The sequence below is a fragment of the Diadema setosum genome, chromosome 5 (assembly GCF_964275005.1).
Source record: "Diadema setosum chromosome 5, eeDiaSeto1, whole genome shotgun sequence".
In the NCBI taxonomy this organism is placed as follows: domain Eukaryota; kingdom Metazoa; phylum Echinodermata; class Echinoidea; order Diadematoida; family Diadematidae; genus Diadema; species Diadema setosum.
The window spans coordinates 44,864,581-44,883,708 of record NC_092689.1 but is presented as its reverse complement, the minus strand read 5'-3'; the positions used below and the strand labels follow the sequence as shown (position 1 = coordinate 44,883,708).

The following is a 19,128-nucleotide window of genomic DNA, read 5'->3' as shown; positions in this document are numbered from 1 at the left end:
TTCATAAAGGTTCCATCAATTTATTAATTCATTTATCCTATTTCAGCACGGCACTTCATGCTTCAACTATGGCTATTCTTTGACTTTTAAATATCAGGTAGCAAGTCGGTAGGCACCGAGTTTCGAACCCTGTCACAACGATCGTCACGTAACGAAACGTCGCTACGTTGTTATTGTCGGATCTTTCGTAATGTAGCTATATGCTCTTGTTTTTGTCTGAAGGATTTTAGAATACAGAATGAAACAGGATGAAAACAATTAAATTGATATAAACGCACTTATCATTTCACATAATGATCGCAATAGAAAACGAGGTAAGCAGGGCTGTTATGAGTGTGTTCTTGTTACTCTATGATTAATGGTTTCACACAAAAGTTTCCGCACAAATATGTTAGTGTTTTCAGGCACGAAATACTAAGAATTGCTCGTGGAATTTCACAGCCAGACATTTATACACAGATCGTTGACGAGAAACGTATGGATATACATTACAGCAGTTATGTTTCTTTGTATATCATGTAACATTGAATTCAGCAATCTTTCTGTCATAGTTTGCTGTGATCTAACATAGTGTGTCCCGGGGTAAAGCCATTCGATCGTAAGGCCCTTTAAATCGTAAAAAGTACTGCGCGTTTTTACCATTGATTTATCACTGATGGTTAATTGAAATGAATTAATGCGTTCCCGTGTGTTCTTGTTTGGGATCACAAGGATTTTTTTATTTTTATGTGTACGTGTTTTTTTTTTTCTTTAACGTAAACTGGAAGTGTTAATGAGCTGAAAAAAAAAGCCCCTCGGTAATCATCCATAATAACTGACAATAAACATTTGATAAGCTGTACCTCTTCATACATCATTCAGGTAGCTTAATGCCGCGTTTTCTTCACATTTTTTTTTTTCATACAAAACAAAATAAATGCAGTAGAACATTTAACAAAAAGCATTCGATTCAGATTTGAACGCTGCTTAACACGACGAGTATTAACCGATAGCATTTCCATTGTTTTGATCAAAGCAAAGCCCCCGTCCCACTATCACGATCACTATCATCTATGAGATCGGCGGAGAGCGGCAAAAGCGTACAGGGAAATGGTTTAAATCGGAAGCATCGTAGCAGCAAAGTTTGGAGGACAGGTGGGAGCGGACCCTTTTTTTCTGATCAGGAAGAAATTTTGATTATGTTCAAAATTTCTTCCCGATCTCCTTGATCAAAATTGTCAGATTTGAATAGCAAGACAAGCGGGGAGAACGTAATGACAAATTTGGTAAACGCCGCGGGATGAGCGTAATAAAGTCGTTCGCAGTAACATTGGTAAAAGATCTGGAAGTAAACTAGACACCGACGTGGCCCTGCTGCTGCGCCGCTCTTCCGTAATAAAAGCACGATTTTCCCGCTTCAACGCCACTCTCGCTACATTCTCAACTCTCGTATAAAATTAAGGCCTGTTCATATAACGCTCATAGTACTCTGCGTCCCCGCTTTAATTACGATGTCTTCGCTTTAGCTACGCTTTTCCTACGCTGTCCCAGACTCGTGTTAGAGCATTCTAGTGTCCAGATCGGCTCATGTTATGCATCCTGATCTGAGAAAATTGCCAAATCGTGACAAGAGCGGCATAGTGAAACAGGGGCTTTGGGTTCGTGTTGATGAGGTACAAGCTGTACATGTATGTGTATATTGTGAAAGATTATCGTCAGTCATAATTTTCCCAACGAGAACCTGATACACTGTGTCTTGTATCTATGAGAAGTAACCATCATACGGGACAACGAATTTTTCTATGTTCCCAAATTTTGTATCTGAGTCTTGAGAGACAGTGTAGCAACAGATCTTTTAATAAGGCCTCACAAATTCATGGTTGCTGCATTGATGAACGCTAGATAGTAGGTAGTTAGAAGAATGGATCTGTGTGGATTTATCGGCCAAAACTTAGCCGAGTCGGTTTGTCTGTAACATTGTTCATTTAGACCAAGAATGTCACAAAATGGAGATGATAAAACATTAGGACATTTATAGAGTTTTGAAACATTCAACATCCTTGAAGGGCAAGGTGCTCGAAAATATGTGTATTGGAAATAAAGAGTTTCTTGTACAGCATGAAATGTCTCCGAATGATTCTTTCAGTTCTCCTGCTATAATGTTTCACCAACACATGGAATTACAAACACACACACACACACACACACACACGCACACACACACACACACACACACACACATACACACGCACACACACACACATACACACGCACACACCCACACATACACACGCACACACACACACATACACACGCACACACATACATAGATATATAATAATTATGTAAATGTGATAATTTCATGAATATGTTGTGTCATGAAAAATCATGTTTATGCCTCAATTTAGATATTAAATAAGTCAGACTGAGTGAACTTTTAAACATTTAAACATCTAAACATAATCCAACTGGACCCCATGGAAGACCAGCTTAACGTAGCTGAATATGGGCTATCCAGCCATCTTCTCAGATGGAAAACGAACAAACAAACAAACAAACAAACAAACTTGCTTTCTTTGAGTCATCAAGGTTTATAATCATCTTAATGTTGTTATGAAATAATCTGAAATGATATGATTTCAAGTTTAGCTTTCGTACTTCTTGTAGACACATTACATGGCATTTGACGTATGATTTTGTGAAACCTGCCAAAATAATGACTACATTTCATTATCTCTGTTTACTCTTTTGCGAGCAACCACATAATGCTGTTTCATGTCTTTTTTTAAGTCTGAACTGCCTACCAAAAGAGAGAGATTTATATATATATATATATATATATATATATATATATATATATATATATATATGACTGACGCCCATGACACTGTAAACAAGTGTCGAGACTAAAAGAGAATCAGAAAAGATTTTCAGTAAGATGACCTTTCAATGTTCAAAATTCAAATCAATATTCACTTTATGATATCTTTCATAGAAACTCTCAATCAGGATGAGCATTGGCTGTCTAAAAGAGATTTCTCTCGTACAGTGCCTTTGATAGAAAAAAAAAAAATGATGGAGCCCAGCCACCTAGACGGAGCATCACATAAACACAATCTATAGGGGAAGATCAATGAACGGCCTTGTGAACAATATACGTAATTTTTTCCTAGATACATTGAAGAGATGTGAGTATATTGGAGCTAGATGTGCCTTTCGTTACTTCAGTATTTTTTTCATTGGCATATTGCATCGGAAATTCATAAAATGCTATTAAAGTACTACTGAAAAAGGACTGAAAAGAGTTTTTCCTACAAAGGTTTCTCTCCAATCCAATTTGTGTGTGTGTGTGTGTGTGTGTGTGTGTGCTTTTGAGCAGCTTCATTTTGCTTTACTGCGGTTTTATGCATTTTTCTTCTTTTTTTTATTGTGCATGAGGATCAATGAAGTTGATTAAAGTGCCAGCAAGAACTTCTATACATATATCTCTTTTATGCCTTTTAGGAATACATTGCTTGCTGGCCCCAGATGCAAAGGCAAGAGAAGTGATAGTAACTAAAGTGTATGTCTTATACCACATCTTTTATATCGATCTTTGAATAATCGTATTTTTTACCCCCCCCCCTTTTTTTTTTTTTGGGGGGGGGGGGGACAAGTAATCGGGGACCCGAAATAATATTGAGAAACAAACATTGAAGATATCAATTCGTCATTACTCTCAACTGCTCAGGCCTTTTTATGGCATTTGAAAATTTGTTATCTTGAATCCGGGGCTGCAAGAGCTGTAATTTATTTTGAATTTGGATATTTTCGCAACAAAGTTGAACAATACCGATGAATAGGCATTATGACAATATAATTATTGTTATAAACGTCGCAGAACATTTATAATTATGCTGTATATTAGATTAATTTCTTTTGATTTTTAAAGACGAAATATATTGAAGAGGAGGAGTCACGGTTTTGATCTCCATGACATTGATGACGAAGTTTTAATGACTGTTTAGCAAGGTTTTTTTTTGTGTGTGTGTGTGTCAATAGATCATATCTAAACATCTAAAAGACTATAATGAGATTCAAATCTCGACGGTGTGCTTTTTGCTTCTTGCACTTTTTCGTATTTGTGGACATTAGTGACCCTTTAATAGAACGAATTTTACTTATATTTGACTTAAAGTCGCTCTTTGAGGGATATCAATTTTCCCCATTTTACATTTTAACCCACTGTGTGCCACATTTATTTCCTTCCGTAGGTATTTGTATGAAATTTGTGCATCTCTGACTTGTTGGCACGGAAAGGGTTAATTGGTCCCGGGCAGCGGCAAGCTGGCACTGGTGTCGGTCCGTCTCTGTCTGTCTGTCTGTCTGTCTGTCTGTCTGTCTCTCTCTGTGTCTGTCTGTCTCTGTCTACTGTATCATAAAATCCACATAAAAGACTTGGTTGTCTGAAGCTCTGCAAACGATAGAAATGTTATTTTAGTTCGTTATGTTTCTATCCCTCAAAGTAGCAGGTTTCTCGATGGTTCATTTTTTCTATACTTTCAATTTTTTCAATTCTTTTTTTTTTTAAAGCGAGCTTATGGTGTGACAAGCAAAACGTAAGAGGGCGCCAAAGTGATTGGTTGACGACGGTTGTGACTAGTGCAGATTACGTGAGTGACCAAGGAATGAATTTAATGCTATGGTTAGATAATGTGATGTATTAAACCAATCATTCACAGTATCTAAGACAAAACCCTAAAGATGATAATAATTATACTTGATTCCCTTTAACCAACTGACCTATGATCCACTCATAAAACGTTTTGAGGGCGACAACCATAGATATACTCTAATGCGTCAACTGACAACAAGTTATATGTCTCCCTCTACGTACCGTTTGGCCCATGCAAAAGAGCGTGGCGTCTCTGCTCTATCCATGATTACTATTTTCTACTCCATGAATCCTTCTAATTTGCATATCGTGGTATCATTGATGGCACTGAATCTGTGATGCTCGATAGTGAGTCAGAGAAATTCGTTTCAGTTGCTCGCCGTTTTTTTATGTTGCAATATACAGGCAATGTGGGCAAGGACTTTTCCAAATCCACGAGAAAATTAATGTGTTTTAGATGATTCACATTGAAACTTTTGTGTCAGAACATACACACAAAGTCCTCTCTTAGAATTGACCTTATGTCAATGTGAAAGGTGTCCAGCTTGTTTTGTTGTATACTACACTAATGAATATTAAAGACCACTCTAATAAGCGACTTCGTAATTAGCTCATGTGCACATTTAGAAAAATTACCTTGCTTTTCTCAGTTGGTTAGCCAAACGAGGTTTAAGAGATGGAGTTTCAAACTGGCTGTAATTATTCAAACAACTGTCGGTTTTCTATTGATACGTAAAAGAATTTCACAGGTGCATTGGTGCCTTTGATGATTGGGGTTCGATGCCGCCGTCTTTATGAGCGATTTGAAGATTGATTTTGAATGCTAATATAATGTCGGCTATTTCTTGTATGATTATTTATTGGATGAAATTTATGTTAATGATCATTTTGATGTGAAAAGCACCATTTATGAGGATTACATGAATAATTAATACATTGCAGATGTTTATCTCAATAAAAGTATAAAAAAAAATCAACATTCCTGTATTCATAGCAAATGACCTTTTTTCTGCTCATGCGCAAACTAAAACTATGAAATGGCTTATACCGATTGCCTTATAGTCGATTGTGACAATCACGACTGAATAATGGGGAGTGATCTTTCTCTTCCAGATAGCAACCACCCTCATCCCCCGTAATATTTACCAACTTTTCATTCAAATCGTAATGTAATCATCACATATCAAAATTCATTCAGAATCATGTGTTCTACGTTAAGAAAATGAAGTCCACGGATACAAATAACAAAGTGCTTAAAAACTTCTCATTATTCTAGGAAAAAAAAATTACCTGAACATCACACACACTGACACACACACGCACACACACACACACCCACACCACCACCACCACCACCACACACACATTATATATATATATATATATATATATATATATATATATATATATATATATATATATATATGTGTGTGTGTGTACGTGTGTGTGTGTGTGTGTGTGTGTGTGTGTGTGCGTATACTGACCCAATGCAATCCATGTTCAGTGATGGAAAGATTTTTTTTTCTTGTTCCCTTCTTGAGAGAAAATAACGAAGTAGTCTTCACCATACCAGGATTATGGGTTGTTGTTTTTTTTTTTCACAATAAAAGCGGGCATGCTTTATTCCTTGTACTTCACCATCCCAGGGAAGGAATACAGTAATGTCAATATGTTCACAATGTATTCTAAAAGCCCAACACAAAATATGTCGATTCTGCTTCAGTGTTCAAATTGAAAAAAAAAAACCAAAAACAAAAACAAAGAAGAAGTCCTGGATATGCTTGGTTGGAAATGTGAGCAAAATAAAGACGAATGAGATCCATGATGACTAAACATAGAATTAAATCTTGAAGAAAATACATTGAGGCTTGATTTCGTCAAACAAGTGTTTAATGGATATAGAAAACTATTATCACATTGCACATGCGTATGTCCATTCCTTGAAAAACTGGCCTGGTGATATGTTATCATATTTTCCGTTCCATTCTATTTCAATGTTTGTGATTTACCGGTACACATTATGAAAGAACTTGACGGTACACCGGTATTTTGTCATCATGAACTCTTTTGGCTCGAATTACACATTGCGCATGCGTGGAAGAAATACCATGCTAATATCTCATTGAACAACGAATTATGCAACATACGTCGACATCCGTTTGAGATGACAGAGTAAGACTAGTTATGTGAGATACAAATACATGTACTTTAGTTTATTATGTGCATCACTGACATTTCAAGCTGTAAGATTGATATTGAAGCATTTTCTTTCGAATTAACTGAAACATAATCAGAACTATGTTTGTAATCACTTTGATCTATTTCATAGATAAAGGTAACTACGTATGACTGCTCAAACATAAAAACAAAAGCTTGCATCCTGGCGGAAGTAACACTTATTGTGATCAGAGGAGTGTGTGCACATTATTTTGATTCCTTTGCTGCAGCGTACGTGAGCCTTCAAAAATTGAAGGTCTTAACTCACAGGTGTTTATAAGAGGTGATAAAATCAGCCTGAAAATAGCGTTACCTCGACAGTTCTATTTCTTTCCAGTTTCAGTTTGTAAAGCAACACTAATGAACAAACGTAGACCTAAAGGCTGAGATCTGTCTGAAGAAGGAAAACGGTCCTCCCGTCCAACGTTTAGTGGGAAGAACGAGACTTGTGATCTAGAACGGCGTTTGAGGGCGCGACTTGAGGTACTGGGCCACGGCGGGAATATTTTCAAAGCTCGTGAGGAAATAGGCGATGTCGGGACAGACGTCGGCTAAGGGCATGTCTGGAAACATGTCCTTCACGTATTCCATCGAGTTGTACAGTGAGATGTCTGCCAGACTCGTCTAAAGGAACAAGACAAGGTGAAAAGCAAGAAAAAAAATCAATCACTTGAAAACGATTTATTGTAATATGTCGAGAATCATCTCTTCTCATTGTTCGATCTGTCCAGATGGAGTATTGGCTAAATCAAAATGATGCCACTTCATTACCTGATTCTCCCGGCGGGATTTTTATGTGTTTTACTTTTTTTCCCCAAACCATGCCACTTTGCGTCTTTACAACGTAATGAATACAACGATTATGTATTGAGAAACATAAATCCCTTACAGTCTTCCTTCATATGTAAGAAGGGCAAGCAACTCTATCGCAATCTCTAAGCTGGTAAAACCTTATCGATTCTCGTAAAATTGTCACAGCAAAGCGATAGCATGTCCGAAAATACGACCGGACATCGGCTCCTTACGAGAGGTAATGATTTCTTAGTATCCGTTTTCTCTGATACGTTTACGATAATTTTAACCTTCAGTAAGTCCAGAGTTTATACCTTCAAATAGAGAGGTACCATGCAATCCTTATCGATCTGCCAAGTCATGTTTAAATATGCATTGACTAACACGACAAGTTACAGACATCAATGAGCGTGGAAGTGCAACTTATACCCTGTACGCTGGATGTTCCACTCGTATCTGGGCTGGACATAGACTATATTTCTCGACTGACCTTCGATCCGACAAAGAAAGATCCTCCCGAGTTCTTGATGATCTTGTTGAGGAAGGCCAACATCTGCTTCAACACGTTGTCCCGTAAGTTCTCCTTGTCCTTGGCCTGGTGGAAAGTGAGAATGCAGACGCATTATCGACGAGACGAATACTATACAGTCAAAATGTCAACCTGGACCAAGGGGCTCCAAATCTGCATATATACTGGTACACAATCGGTTAACCATAGAAATGGAAAGTGACAAAATAGAGCGCTGTCCTCTAGTCGAAGAAGGATTCAGTATAATATTATGATCACAGGTAATTAAATATACCTTAAAAAAAGAAAGGAAAAAGAAGGAACAGATAAAGGAAAAAGAAGGAACAGATAAAGGAAGGTACGCCACACTAAAATTCCATGTCATCTATTAGATACTCTCTTGTGGTAGGAAAAAACAAACCCACACAATGGTTAATTACCACATCCGTTCAACAGAATGATCGAAGTCCAAAATTTAAAGAGTTAACCACTGCATGGTTCATTCCTGAAGTAATATCAAACTATACTCTTGATACATCGTTTAATAGGGAAAAATGAAACAATAGCAGAGAAAAAAGACGACGAAGAAGAAGAGGTACACTGAAGAAAGGGACTAGGACGGGGAAGAGAAAAATAGAAGAAAGGACAAATAGAGGTAAAAGATTGTGATGAAATAAGAGAAAGAGAGAAATCATGAAAGAAAAGAGAAGCAAAAGAATAAACGGGAAAGGGACTTCAACTGGCCCTAGGTGAATATCTTGGGCAAATAAGTCATTGTTATTACGGTCATCTACCATATCACACTTGAGTCTAATTAAATTGTAAGACACCGACCTTCTTCTCCTCATCCTTCTCGTAGTGGATTGGGATCATCTTGTTGGATATGTCATCGAGAGTTTCACAAACCATATCAATCTTGGTGGCTTCTTGGTTGTTCGCCCCGTAGAAACCTGTGATTGACACACGCACACACAAAAGACCCAACAATCCCGGTATATTGTACACCAGACGAGAGTCAAATACATCTATTTTTGATTCCTTGCACAACTGTTTGAATTGTTATCTTGATGAGATTGGAACCAATCGATACCTTTCAAGCAATTATTATTCAGAATTCTTAAAGCATTGCTCCTCACTAATAAGAAAAAAGATCTGATTCAGGTATAGTAATGTTTCAAAGCGATTCTGTAATTATGTTCTTTTAATCGACAGCAGCCGTTGCAAATCATAGGATATTACAAGTATCCGTTTTCGTTTCGTTTTGTTTTGTTTATGCTCATAACATTACTTTCCACAAGGCGCCGTTTATTAAGGAATCAATGTGATCAATTCGAGTTCGCCTTCCAGACTGCTGTCAGCTATAGCTTCATAGCCAAATCTATACAGCTTTCCATAAATAATGTCTCTTGCACGCTTCTCTCATGCACCATGCATCCTGAATTATAAGCCATCAGTTAAAAAAAAAAACGGGAAAAAAGTAAAGAAATTTCAAATCATTTACATTCCTGGTAAAGTAAAAAAAAAAAAAAAATCAAGCCTAAAGTGATGATGTTCACATGATTCTTTTGTAGCTTACCTAATTCCCTGGCGACAAACCGATTTATGGCGCGACTCTGGATAATCGGTTTCCCATCGACGATCAGCGAAGGGGATTGGCCGAGGGGGAACCCTGGGGAAGAAACAAACATGAAAACAATTCAGTGGTGAATCTTTCGTATCACAGAGCTACAAATTACAAATATCACTAGAAAAGAGCTATTCAAAATCCCACCTTCAAATATATTGCATATCATTATTTGTGATAGACTGGATAATGCTATGCTTTTTCCCCGCGGGAATGGTACCCGGATACGTACATACATTCCTGGACAAGATGTTTTGCCCCCGTTGTCGCTCTCAATCGGAGCAGGTTATACGTGACAGTGCTGTGAAAACAGAGTTCTCTGGGAAGAACAGTGGAGACATAGAAACGACAACGCTGGCGAAATAATATCATTTATTCTTTTATTTGCAGAAAGAGAAGAGGGAGTTGTCACGAACAATTTAGAGAGAAAATAAATAATAGTATTATCTATGTGCTGTGACACGAAGAATGCCTCCGGACTTCACTGGGTCGAGAGCATTGTTTGACTAAAGGGCACTAGTGCCTTTAGCAAGATACACACCGTTTCCACTTCACATCCATATCTATTACGAATGCCACAAGACAGTCAAACATCGGAGTGTGGGAGATATATTCAGTGCTTACGTTGGGAGAGTGTGAACAAGCCTCCAGAAGACCTGGCTTGTACATAAAACCATGCCATTTAAACATGGCACATGTACGTTTTGAACAATGCCTGCATCTTTACTTCAAAGCACCTCTCTACGAATAACTATGTATTTGTGCTAAAATATGTAAAATATTGTTGTCATGGATTCGATAGCCTTAATAGAGAGTCGCATTTGTTATAGCTTAGAGCTACAGCTTCATGGTTTCAGTGAGGGTGTTGTATTGACACGCAAGAAGCGCAGTGCGTCGCCACTGTGATGTATAAACACCTGTGTCGCCTGGCACGTTGACAATAAATGTTGCTATTGTTGGTTTGCGAATTTTTCATGGCAATGTCAAACTAAATCTGTATTTTGTGCTTATATCAAATGAAGCGTTACATTTTGAATTAACAAAGTTATGTGGGCTTTTCTTTCATTTCTCTAATTCTTTAATTCAAAATGTTGAAAAGACGAGAAATTATACCGTCGGTGCTACTTAAAAAGCTTCCACAGCACTTCCATAATACAGCGTTTACATAATGAACAATTTCAGCCGCTGTACTGTCAAGATAACTCCAACCGCTCGCTCAATGTCAATTTGGTTTATTTTGTGTGGGCCTTATGGTACGAAGGTCAACCTCCGGATGTGACGTCACCCGATGACACGGCAATATCATTATTATGAATCCAGGGGCGTCAGCGAGAGCAAGTGAAAGAAATGGACTGGAATCTGAGGGGACAGCATAATAATGGCTCAGCTGGTTTCACCAGTGGTCGGACAACGCCCACCTACACCATCTCATTCATGCCAAGAAATTGGACAAACTATACAGACAGTTCCGCACTACCAGATCAACCTGGTCAGATAGGTCATTCACGTATATTAACAAGCTATCTTATTAAAGTTCCCTACAGTTATAGGCCTATTTAATTGGTAGAAACACAAAATAAATATCCATGTAGTTGTACACTTTTACTCGTGCAGGCATTCTTGTAGCCTATTTGGCTTGCCGTCTCACACATTTTTGGCTCTCTGTTAAACTATCGCGTGTCTTGTCTCTTCAAAACCTGTAGCACAATCTCAGCTGGCTGAAGACGTTGCAATATTATCCACTACTTACACACGGGATATCACTAATGACAAAGTGTCTAATTGTTCGGTAAGAATACATCTGATCTGATTCAAAGAACACGCACAACGACGCTCGCCAGGTACGGTATTGCTATTTTTGTTTCAGAATCTATACCTACGTTTAGAATCTATCTGGCATGAAACCGAGTTTTCCATCCTCTTTTCTATATTTTGTATCTCTCATCCTCCTCATTCTTCTTCTCTTCTTCTAATAATTACATATAACAGAAACACCATGCACGTAAATGCAATATATATGCATGTTCACCATCTAAACATTCCTCCATAACAGAACGACGACATGCCTAAACAGTGTAAAAATCTGTGTTGTGTACGACTAACAAATGTTGTGAGAGTCAATTATTCCCATGATAACTCGACTCGTGACATTCACATCACGCAAATTTAATTAATGATTGTCTTCGAAGAGAGAGAGAGAGAGAGAGAGAGAGAGAGAGAGAACTCAGAGACATCTTCTCGACTCCCCCTTCCTCCCCTCCGCCCGAAAAAAAAAAAAAAAAAAACACTCCAAAACAGGACATACGTGTATTTACTGTCTTCAAGAGAATGGGTGTCTGAACTTTCTAAGCGTAAGGTCCAGGGTTCGAATTCCAGGTCGTCCCTGTCCTTGGAGAAAGTATACTATGACGTCTGACATTACTAACAAACAAGGTAATTTGTGAAAACAATGTTCTACTAAAGTAAAGAGACTGCCCTGAGTAAATAAGGTCATTATCATGATAAAAGACTTCGACATTATCATATCCGGAAGTAGATTTATCATTTTGTAAAGTTATATAATGATATTACCAATATCCCAAGTGTTTCTTACGTGCAGTGTCAGCCTTAATGGTAGGCCATTCCCCTTCCTTGAAGCGGTAATCCTCGAACTCCACCCCGGCCAGCGTGAACATCATCCTGGCGTTCTCCGCCCGACCTCGGGCGTTGAAATACAACAGCTTGTAGGTAGGCATTTTGCACGTTTACCGGTAATTCAGGTGCTGGAAGAAAACCAAGGAGATATCAAGCAGTAATATGTAAAGTCTGCGTGGGCTTGGGTTTTCACCTGCCGAGCTAAAGCTGAGCTACTTTCAACACCAAACGACGGAATGGATTTGAGGGAAGTGGCATTGCCCGTGTATATTTGCCAGGAGTGATATTTGCTCAAGCCCTCCTAGCAAAACTGGTACTTCGAAGGTCAATACATTGTTATCAGCAATTTGTCCCACAAATAGTCTATGATCATATTGCCCAAGGGGTAATTATATATTTGTGCACAATAAATTCACGTGTAGGTGATCTATAGATGTGTGATATTGAAATAAAATCAATGGCAACACGATGGTTGTTTATAGCATTGATTGAAGATTAATCATAAAAGGTATAACACTTCAATAGCACGAAGGTGTTATGTATGCATGAATGCACCAAGCAGGGTATGAAATTTTAGACTATTATCATATCTGAATGAGCGATGAGTTTGCATTTTTTAACTGAATGGGGGGGGGGGGGGCATTGCGGCTTTGTGTGCGATGCGCGATTCATTTTCAGACAACGGAAATTTCTACAAGCAGCAATATGGCAGTTCATTTCTCTTCCTTTCGTTTCATTCACTTATTTCCACAACTTGAGTAAAAGAATAAACAAAACAAAACAAAATAGAATTAAAAAAAATATATACTCCATAGAAAACAGCATCAACAATACATACGCAGTACTCACTTGTCGTTTGTAAAGGACAGTCTTTAGTACGGACATGCTGATAATTTTTTTGTTAATTTTTATTTCCTTGGGAAGACAAATGACAAATGTCACACAAACTAGTTAGATGTCATTTTGCACCAACAGGGATTTTTTTTTATTCACCGAGAAAAACACCCGTAGTATAATTTATTCACGTATGATCCTTATAAAATGGTGCTCGCCATCACATGCAACTGACAGCAAGCCTGGTATTTGATAGCATAAATAGAAAAGATTTGCTGATAGATGTTGATACAACCAATGCAAATTGATAAAATGGATGTTTCCTAAGAGTTAAATGACAGGCCATTGTGGTCACCTTGTTTATACGCATGTTCACTTTTTGTTTGAGCATGGTTGGCTATTACCAAAAATTGTCATGTCGGGCAAGGTTAGGCATTTTGTCAGTTTGAAAACAAGTGAAGTGCCTAACCAACTGAGAAAAAAGAAAGGTAATTTGTACCAATGTGCACATGATGTAACTCCGAAGTGGCTTATCATAAATTTGTTCATGACGGCCATTGTTATGTACACACTCTAATCCGAAGTGGTTCAGCATACTACAGGTGACAACAATAAATCGATTCTTATCATTATTCATCAAATTGTCTCCTTCGGACAGATCGCTTCAGGCCTTGGTTCTCTTCGACCTCCCCCCCCCCCCCCCCCCCCCTGTGCATTTTCATGTACGCATGATTAACTGTTCTGTGAGGAAAGACATAGGCAGGATGCATTGAGGGTTGCGAGCAACCGTTATGAGGAACTCTTAATTGTTGTTGAGTGTGTACACTAGCAATTTCGTCTGAATAGACCAATTTACTGATGTATTCAAATTTTATGCATATCTTTCCGACAAAGGTTTCCTGACACCAAAAAGTTTGCCCGAGAAATGTGCCCGACATAGCAACAATTTATACATGCAAAGTGCACTCCAAGTATTGAAATGAAATATGTATGTGCAGGTGTACGGAATGTCTTTTCACTGGAGGGCCCTCAAGGAAAAAATATCCATAAAAATATAGAAACATTGGTAAACTGTTTACATACGTAAAGCATGTATGTCCAGGTACGTAACGTGTACAATAATAATAATGTAGTTTTTAGGCCTATTTTATTGTAGGCCTATGCTTGTATGTGAGTATCTAATAGGCCAAAATATTATAATTATGTTTGTATGCATGCGTGTGTTTGTATGTTTGTACATTAATCAGATAATTGTGTGCGTGATTGCACCTAAGTTTGTGTATGTGTGTGGTATGTGTGTATGTGTGTGTGTGTGTGTGTGTGTGTGTGTGCGTGTGTGTGTGTGTTCAATTCAATTCAATTCAATTCAATTCAATTCAATTTATTTCCATTTCCATTGAATAAACAGAAAAAATATATACATTTACAGAACAAATTTATAACAATTTCAAAGAAAACGTACAAGTGGTGACGAGTAACAACAGAATTTCGTTTCTAAGGTATATACCTAATACAAAGATTAGAATGGAAATGGAGGGTCCCACTTAAAAAGCAAAGCTTGTAGGGTATGGGACCCTCTAAAAATACGTACACAAAGTCAAAGAAACCAATGTCAACTGACATGAAATTAACTTGGGAAGGGGAAAAAAGAAGAAGAAGAAAAAAAAAGAACAAAAAAAAAAGGGGGAAATGAGACTATGGTACAACACGCGCCATCGTGGACACAAGCATACTGTACTATATTATGAAAATGCAATAACAAAACAATACAACGCTCCATGGTTTGAAATTGCGATTGATTGGGTGCATATGCCGGTATGAATGCATAGGAACGGATATAAAAAAAGAGAAAGAGAATAGACTCACTGTTACTGGTACACTAAAAGAAATATCTGAGGTAAACTTATGTTAGACAGATTGTTTTCCTTAAAAGATGATTTCTGTGTGATAACTTAATACTTGTAAAAACAAACAAACAAACAAACAAACGACTTGATTGAGAGAATGAAACCGAACCTAATTTGGTTGTATATCATAAGATTTCAACAGAAAAAATTTTAATTTGTTTTTAAAAGAATTCAAAGTTTGTGCTGTTATTATGTCGTTGGGAAGTGAGTTCCAATACTTAGGTCCCTCGTAGATGAAGGTTTGCTGAGCCAGCAAGGTCCTAAAAAATGGTAAATGAAATTCGTTCGATTGCCTTGTAGGATAATTATGAACAGATTGATTTTTTGAAAACATTGATTCAAATATATATGGAAGATTATTTTTATTGTAATTATACATAAATTGTCCTAAATTAAACAAATACAAATCTTTAATTTTAAATATTTTATTTTCAAAAAATAACGGATCAGTATGAGACAAATATGCAGTGTGACATATAATGCGCAGTGACTTCTTTTGTAGCAGAAGTAATTTATCCAAAAGAGTTTGATATGTATTTCCCCATACAAGAATACCGTAATTTAAATAAGGCAATATGAGGGATGAATATAATGTAAGCAGGGACGACAAAGGAAGACAAAATTTAATCTTGTTGATTATACCGATGTTTCGAGAAATAATCTTACATATACTATCAATATGAAATTTCCATGAGAGCTTATTATCAACTGTTATTCCCAGAAATTTGATATAAGAAACATTTTCCAGCGGTGTGCCATCAAAAATAATATCAGCAGGTAGTGCCTCAATGGAGTTGCTGAAAAGCATATATTTTGTTTTTTGAAGATTGAGAGATAATTTATTAGCTTTTATCCATTGAGCAACTTTTTCTAATTCAAAATTTAATGTCTTTATTAGGGTAAAAGGATTATTATGCGAAAAAAACAAATTTGAATCATCCGCAAAGAGAATGAAAGAAAGAATATCTGATGATTTACAGAAATCATTTATATAAATAAGAAACAGAAGCGGACCTAATAAACTTCCCTGTGGGACCCCACATTTAACATTTAACATTTGTGAATTGCAACCATTTAAAGAGACATATTGCTTCCTGTTCAAGAGGTAGCTCCTGAACCACTCCAAGGCCTTCCCACGGACTCCGTAATGTTGCAATTTATTAAGTAAAATATCATGATTAATGGTGTCGAAGGCCTTGGAGAAGTCCAGGAACAAACCTATGAGATGTGAGGATTTGTCCATAGCATGTGCTACTTTTTCTACAAAACTCAATAATGCATGTGAGGTGCTATGTTTTTCTCTAAAACCAAACTGAGTATTTGAGAGTATATTATTGAATTTCAAAAAAGTAAGAGTTCTTTTGTAAACAATTTTTTCAAGAATTTTGGACAGTGTACATAACAAAGAAATTGGTCTATAATTATTAACATCTAATTTGTCACCTTTTTTAAACAAAGGAATAACTTTTGCTATTTTCATACTTTCAGGAACAATACCATAAAAAAGAGATAAATTGAATATATGAGATAAAGGATCCGCAATTGAAGATATTACTCCCTTCAGCAGAAAATTACTGATGTCATCGTGTCCAGCACTTTTTTTGGAACGAAAATCAGAAACAATATTGATTATCTCCTGACTATATGTTGGGCTAAAAAACATTGAGTTTAAATTTGGTGGACCTAAAAATTCAGAAAAATGTTTATTTGAAGATGGAATTTTGCTTGCAAGATTTTCCCCAATGGAAGAAAAATGATTATTTAGAATATTACATATATAATGAGGATCTTCATGAATCTTATCATCAGATCTAATTTTGGTAATATTCGACTTGTTATTTGATATATTCATTACTTGCTTTAAAACTTTCCATGTATTTTGCATATCATGCTTATAAAATTGTAACTGCTTGGTATAATATTTTTTCTTTTCAATACGTATAATTTTCGTCAAAGTATTTTTATAACTAGTATATTTCAGTTTTGATTGCTCAGTAGGTTTCATTTTAAATTTATAATATAAATTGTTCTTTCTATTTATTGAACGCAAAAGTGACTTAGAAATCCAAGGTAACCTGGGTACCTTTTTATAGTTGGATGACTTTTCTCTTCGTTTTGGAATATGAATGTCCAAGAGTTGAGTAAAAATATGCATAAAATATTCAAATGACAAATTCACATCATTTGAGTCAAAAATAGACGACCAGTCTGTCCTATCTAAACTAGCACCCAGACTGGCTACGTTTTCATGTGTAATTCTTCGTCTAGATAAAGAACTAGATTTATTATCAATAATATCATTTAAAAAGAAACTAGTCAAAATGGGGAAGTGATCTGTAATATCTGAAAGTAATATAAGAGAATCAGGAGAAGGCAGAATATTAGAAAAAATATTATCAATAAGGGAGGCGGATTCATTAACTATACGCGTGGGCTTAGATATCAAAGGTAAGAAAGAAGCAGATAGAAATATTTCCATAAAATCTTGTGAGATTGTATTTTGTTTCAATAAATCTATATTAAAATCTCCCATTATGAAACATTTTTTATGAATAAAAACTGGATCCTTCATTAAATTCGCAAAATATTCCAAAAATGATTTCATATTCGCACTGGGTGGTCTATACATTACACCTATGATTATATTTCTACTGCCAGGGACTGTAATTTCAATAAAAAGAGATTCAATAACTTCAGTCATACAGTTGAGCTCATCACGAACTATATAATCATACTTTTGTGAAACATATAAAGCAACGCCCCCACCCGCCCTAATTTGCCTGTTATTAACTACAAAATCATATCCGTCGAGGGCAAAAGGAAGACTTAAATCATTGGAAAGCCAGGTTTCGGTTAAACCTATTATCGAAAATTTTTTCCTGATGGGATCATCTAAAAGTAACCTCAGTTCTTCAAAATGTTTATTAATACTCCTAATATTAAAATGTATGAGTGAAAAAATGGTGTCATCATATTCCTTGACAACATTATTAAACTGGTTGAGAGTAAGATATTCCGAAGATGGGCTTTGCAATTGGTTTTCTATATCAAAGTCATAATGAAATTCTTTCGACGATGTATTAAAACTATCTGAAACACAATTATCGAAAAACATATTATTTTGATCAATATCTACTTCTCTTTCTGCCAAAGAAGGTCCTACCGTATCGAAAAAATCATCATCAGTAATTGAATTGAATGTAGTGTCTATTGGATTGTGTAGTACAGGGTGAGCGTAATTGCCATTGCTTGTATCCACGAGGGCACCTGTCGAGTGCAGCACAGGGGATTTTGACATCTTGAATGTCTGTGATGTACGAGACTAAAAAGAAAGAAAATGCTACATCTTAGTTGGAAACAGAGTCAATGTAACATTAATCCCATACACGAGGTACCACATATATTACAGAATAACGTATTAACAATTATCTAAGAGCGTCTTCAGCCTTGCTCTACTATATAATAGGAATTAGAATACACCAGTTAAGAAATCAGGTTACAGAAGGAAAAAGAAAAAAAAATAAACTAGGTAAAATGTCCCTTGACATAAATGAGTATTACATTAACCATTTTCAGAGAGTGATAGAAAAAAAAAAGGAAAAAAATAAAACACCTCTCCTATACCAGATGCAGACATCTTGAATTGAATGATTAACATTCACAAATTTATGTACATGGGATGACATAGATACAACATTGGTTAAATGCGAATGGGTGAATGCCCGCCATCGTATGGTCACAGCGCGAACGGTCAATAACCACCAGCATGGCGCCCCCTGCCACGCCCCGCCGATGAGGCAAGGGATCGCCAAGCAGTACCTCAATGAAGGCGCCAACAAACAACCACGTGACGGGGAGGCGCCATGCTTCGGACTGCAATATACAATGAAACAATAGAACGCAATCATCACCTGTGTATTACACTTGGGTGTCGCAAATATAGCATATTCAGCTTTGTGTACACAGTATAAACGCGCAG

At 36.6% G+C, this 19,128-nt stretch overlaps 1 protein-coding gene across 1 annotated transcript; it reads right to left on the bottom strand.

Moving 5' to 3' along the window:
• Positions 1 to 6,413: 6,413 nt before the first annotated feature.
• Positions 6,414 to 12,714, bottom strand: LOC140228352 (S-crystallin SL11-like). The gene is made up of 5 exons (XM_072308579.1): positions 12,368 to 12,714; positions 9,727 to 9,819; positions 8,985 to 9,100; positions 8,133 to 8,237; positions 6,414 to 7,474 (listed from the first exon to the last, which is right to left on the bottom strand). The coding sequence occupies exons 1-5, from the start codon at positions 12,507 to 12,509 to the stop codon at positions 7,304 to 7,306; spliced, it is 627 nt and encodes a 208-aa protein (XP_072164680.1). The 5' UTR covers positions 12,510 to 12,714; the 3' UTR covers positions 6,414 to 7,303.
• Between the last annotated feature and the right edge of the window lie 6,414 nt (positions 12,715 to 19,128).

Excerpts from the sequence above, each read along its gene's own strand:
- LOC140228352 (XM_072308579.1), bottom strand. The coding sequence starts at position 12,509 with ATGCCTACCTACAAGCTGTTGTATTTCAACGCCCGAGGTCGGGCGGAG. Across the intron at positions 9,101-9,726 it reads GTTTGTCGCCAGGGAATTAG|GTTTCTACGGGGCGAACAAC; the intron begins GTAAGCTACAAA and ends TGTCAATCACAG. Across the intron at positions 8,238-8,984 it reads AGAAGGATGAGGAGAAGAAG|GCCAAGGACAAGGAGAACTT; the intron begins GTCGGTGTCTTA and ends ACTTTCCACCAG.